Source organism: Diospyros lotus, chromosome 1, assembly GCF_014633365.1.
Source record: "Diospyros lotus cultivar Yz01 chromosome 1, ASM1463336v1, whole genome shotgun sequence".
Classification (NCBI taxonomy): Eukaryota; Viridiplantae; Streptophyta; class Magnoliopsida; order Ericales; family Ebenaceae; genus Diospyros; species Diospyros lotus.
Genome location: NC_068338.1, coordinates 34,991,661 through 34,996,660, shown reverse-complemented (window position 1 = coordinate 34,996,660; position 5,000 = coordinate 34,991,661). Strand labels below are relative to the sequence as shown.

General features: G+C 41.8%; 1 protein-coding gene across 2 annotated transcripts; it reads left to right on the top strand.

Annotated features, from left to right (window-relative positions):
• The first annotated feature begins 341 nt into the window (after window positions 1-341).
• On the top strand, window positions 342-4,789 carry LOC127788120 (phospholipase A1 PLIP2, chloroplastic-like). 2 transcript variants are annotated; one of them, XM_052316235.1, is made up of 6 exons: window positions 342-1,376; window positions 2,301-2,381; window positions 2,433-2,903; window positions 3,183-3,242; window positions 3,448-3,864; window positions 3,970-4,789. In XM_052316235.1, exons 1-6 carry the CDS (start codon window positions 699-701, stop codon window positions 4,546-4,548), a joined length of 2,286 nt encoding a protein of 761 aa, XP_052172195.1. In that variant the 5' UTR covers window positions 342-698; the 3' UTR covers window positions 4,549-4,789. The 2 variants fall into 2 exon arrangements, with proteins under 2 accessions (XP_052172195.1, XP_052172192.1); XM_052316232.1 differs by having other exon boundaries at window positions 344-1,376; window positions 2,301-2,903.
• Window positions 4,790-5,000: the final 211 nt, after the last annotated feature.

Here is a 5,000-nt window from a genome sequence, read left to right as displayed (position 1 = left end):
AACAAATGATGTCTTATATATATACTACTGTCATATCAAGTATTATCCAAATCTTGAATAATAATTAAATTCATTCATGAAACATGATAATTATAATCTTTAATTAATTTAAAAATAAAAATAACATTTTATTTCAATTTGCTTTCTATTATTATTATTATTATATATTAAAGAAAATAAAATATAATCGAGAATTCGGAAAACGCTTACATACAGCAACAGCAATTGGAAGAAAGAAGACGTCTGCGCGCAGGAGTCCTATAATGATAAAAGAAGTACACCCTAGACGACGTCGCATGCAGCTGTTATACCCATTATACCCTTAGCCTCGTCGTCGAAGGAATTCGTCTTTCCAGGGAAAAAGGGGAGAAGAGGCCGTGAAGTTTGGAAACCTGTTGTTGGGTGAACAACGCAGAGAAACCCCTCTTCATACCCTTTAAATGTTCGTCCCCTCCATTCCTCTCTCTTCCTCGATTTTCTTCTTCTTTTTAATTCTTTGCGGATTGTAATCATAAATCCAGGGAAGAAGAAGCCTCCAGTCCAAAGATCGTGGATCAAGTGTACGCCATACGCCCCGGAGCTGCTCCTTATCAACGTCTCTCCTTCGATTTTATTGGGAAACCGTTCGTATATATGTACTTGTATAGCGATCTATACGTGTAAATCAGAAACGGCGAAACAACAGAGAGAGTTCGAGAATGGACGGTCTGTGTTTAAAGGCTGGGATCCACGGTGTAACGTCGCAGATCGCCGTCGCCGGTGGGGGTCTCGATGTCCGTACGAATCCATCTCACATTGCCGCCGCCGTGGGGAGGACGGCGGCGGCCGGTAACGGGATTTCGGTTGAGAAACCGACCGTCTCCGGGGCGCCGCCCCCGTGGAGGACAGCGCCGTGGGGGTTTTCATTCAAGTATCCACTCAGATCTCTGTGGCCCGGAGGCGGCAGGAGGCGCGACGCCATCGCTCTGGACGAGCCTGTTTTGGTTGAGGAGAAAGAACAGGAGAAAGGAGGCGGAGAAGCTGTTGGCGATGAAGAGGGTGAGGCCGGGGAACGGGAAATCGGGAATTGGGTTTTGAAGATTCTTCACGTCCAGTCTACGTGGCGGGAGGAAGGAAAGCGTGGGGTTGAAGAAGAATTGAGAGGAGAGGAGGAGGCAGAAGAGAATGGAGCTGTTGATGATGATCATAGAAGTGAATGTTCTACAGATGACAGCGATGAAGGGGGTGATGTATGTAGAGTTGATGACGACGACAAAATTGAGATCGACAGGGATACGTTTTCAAAGCTGCTTCGGAGGGTTTCCCTGACCGACGCAAGGCTGTATGCTCGAATGTCGTATTTGGGAAATTTGGCTTATGCCATTCCCCAGATTAAGGTACCCCTTCCACATTAAATTTTCTTCAAATCTAGACTTTTTTCTTTCATGTGTCTACACTCTGTTTGACGTATTGTCTAATTTAAGAAAACGGTGAAGGTGAAGAAACCCATATAAGATATGTTAACTTCTCAGAATGAACTTCGTGCTTTATAAGAAAAATTATATTTCTTCTTATTCTTTTAGTTGCTTTTGATCAAAGTACGGATTTTTTGTGCTGTTGGTGGAGGAAAATCTTGTTGATGACCAGAAAACTTAGCGATCTGAATTCACATTTGTTTAATTACGGTGGAATGAGATAAACTTAATGATGATTAGCTGATTATGATTTGGGAAAATAAAAAGAAAAATTGAAAAGGATAGAGACTTTGAAGAGGTGAAGTAGCAATGAGTCAGAGGTTGATTCACCCCTGTTCAGTAAATTATGTCACGCCTACTAGAAATTCCCAATGGGTATGTGTTGAATTTGTTCAGCTATTAGCAAGCTACTGGAACTATTGTCATAATTATACCAAGTGTTTTTTGTTTAAAGTTGGATGTTATACTCCGCATTGTCAGAGTTAGTAACTTCCTTTCTTGCTTGAGGATTGTCAATCATAATACTCCTGTTATTTTGAGATCCTGTTGTCAAGGCCAGCATGCTTCACTCTGCATGTTATACAATTTTGGGCCTGAAGATTTTTTTTTTTAATATTTTGAAATGTGACTTGCATTTTGCAAAAGAAACATTATTGGGAAGGCATTTTAAATTCCATTCAACTGTACTCTGTCCTTGATGATCTAATAGTGTTGCTTATCAAGAGAGTTTCTTGAAGTTGTCTTGGGTTTTGTCAGTTAATGTAAGACGTGATGACTTGAATTTTTAAGTTCACTAGCACTTGATTAATTTAATTGTAAAATAATTTAGTACTTTTGGCGGTGTAGCCAGGGAAGCTGTTGAAGTTTCATGGTTTGCGGTTTGTAACTTCATCAGTGGAGAAGAAAGAATTGACCATGAAATCTGAGGTGGAGAAGGTCCCTGGTGAAGAGAAGAAAGAATTGACCATGAAATCCGAGGAGGAGAAGGTCCCTGGTGAAGAGAAGAAAGAATTGACCATGAAATCTCAGGTGGAGAAGGTCCCTGGTGAAGTTAAAGAAGCAGAAAAAGCCTTGAAGGAGCCAGAGAAAGGCAAGGAGCAGAAGAATGAAGAGAGTCGAATAAGTGCATTGACTGCTTACCGGATTGCTGCTTCTGCTGCATCTTATCTTCATTATCATACAAAGAGCATCCTTCCTTTCAGATCTTCTAAATCTGAGGAAAAAGGATATTTGCATGAAAGAAGCAATGGAGTCGGTTGCAATGCCAATATAATGGACAATGAGGTGGCCTCTCTCATGGCAACCACTGACTCTGTGACTGCTGTGGTTGCTGCAAAGGAGGAAGTGAAACAGGCCTTTGCAGATGATTTGAAGTCAACACATTCATCACCGTGTGAATGGTTCATATGTGATGATGATCTCAGTAGGACAAGATTCTTCGTTATTCAGGCAAGGCACTGCTTATTGTGTTAATGTTTTTATATATTTATTTTATTCTTAGTGAGGTGAGGTAACGTTACAAGTGGCTAATGCTTCTCTAAATCTGTACCCGTAGGGGGATATATAGTTGTATGTATCTATTCTGTTTCATCTTTAGAGCAATGCTGCTGCCATGTCAATGGCATTTAAAATCATTCATGCAACATTTTACCCTGCAATGCCTAGTACATTTAGTTTCATAACTTTGATATTGTTATGATATGTTACTCACAACGTTTTAATGTGTAGGGCTCTGAGACACTTTCATCGTGGCAAGCCAATTTACTGTTTGAGCCCACTCAGTTTGAGGTAAACTTCAATTCTCATTCTCAGATATTTGTGACTATTTCCAAGGCTGGTTAGGGATGGATCTGGATATTTGCATTGACATAGAAACTTAGACTTAATATTGGCTTAGTTTAGTAGAGATTGGTCTAAATTTCATTCATATGTATGCCCGCCTTCTTTGTAAGTTTTCCTAATAGTGGAACATTATGCACCTCTTTTGTTACAGGGACTTGATGTACTTGTGCATAGAGGTATATACGAAGCTGCTAAAGGGATCTATGAACAAATGTTGCCTGAAGTGCGTGCACACCTTAAATGTCATGGTGATCGGGCCACCTTCCGTTTCACAGGTCATTCTCTAGGCGGAGGCTTGTCATTGCTTGTGAATCTGATGTTGCTTATTAGGGGTGAAGCCCCACCTTCTTCATTACTTCCTGTTATCACATTTGGTGCACCATCAATCATGTGTGGAGGGGATCGGTTGCTCAAGGAGCTTGGATTGCCTCGGAGTCATGTTCAGTCAATCACCATGCATCGTGATATTGTGCCCCGTGCTTTCTCTTGTAATTATCCTAGTCACGTGGCTGAGCTTCTTAAGGCTGTCAATGGGAACTTCAGGAATCATCCATGTCTTAATAATCAGGTAATATATTTATGAACTATTTAGAACTATCAAGTGAATCTTTGCAATCATCTTATGGGTTTCCCTGTCCCCTGCTTTCATAACTGTGCATTGTTTTTGCAACAGAGACTATTGTATGCTCCGATGGGGGAGTTTCTGATTCTACAACCCGATGAGAAATTTTCTCCAAACCACGATCTTCTTCCTTCAGGCAGTGGACTATATATACTAAGCTGTTCGGTCCCAGATGCTAACGAGGCAGAGAAACGACGCCGGGCTGCTAGGTCCGTCTTCTTGAATTCACCCCACCCACTTGAGATTTTGAGCGACCGCGCTGCATATGGTTCCGAGGGGACCATTCAAAGAGACCATGACATGAACTCTTACCTAAAATCTGTTCGGAATGTGATCCGCCAGGAGCTCAACCTCATCAGGAAGGCAAGACGGGAACATCGCCGAAGAGTTTGGTGGCCACTTGTAGAGCTGCACGGCGCTAATACCGGTGTCATTATGGGGAGGCCCATCGCGTCAAGCAATGTGGGCCGAGACCAGTCAAGCTTCTCCGGCATCTTACAGACCGGGAGGGAGTCCTTGAAACGTTTTACCAGGCTTGTTGCATCACAGCACATGCATCTGCTCGTGGTACTCATGTTCCCTGCTCGGTTGTTGCTTCTTGGGACATACAGTGTGGCCAACTTCCATTGAATAATTTGAATGGACAGCGCACATCGGGTGCCCCATAATAATATGCAGTGTTGAACTACTACTGTAGAGGCGGAGGCATGTGGCTGGTAGATGAGGTAGACGATTCTTTATTCATTGGTTATCAATCATCATAGAAGCAGTTCATCTTTGCCATTCTTGTATTGTACATGGGGAATCCCAGATCGCATGTAGAAAAACAAACATTTGACTGTCAATGAATACAAATTAAGTAATGGATTTAGAGGTTGTTTGGCTTAGCGCTTTGACTGCATATAAGTCATTTGTGTAGCTAATTTGCTATGGTGTGTTTGATAGTTAACTGTTTGGCTTAGTGTTTCAACTTATACGCTATTTTATTGAAAAGCTATTATAGCAGCGTTTAGTAAAAGCTAGTACCCCCAGTTTTGCCAGAAAATGTTGGTATCCCCAGTTTTGTCAAAAAATGCTGCATC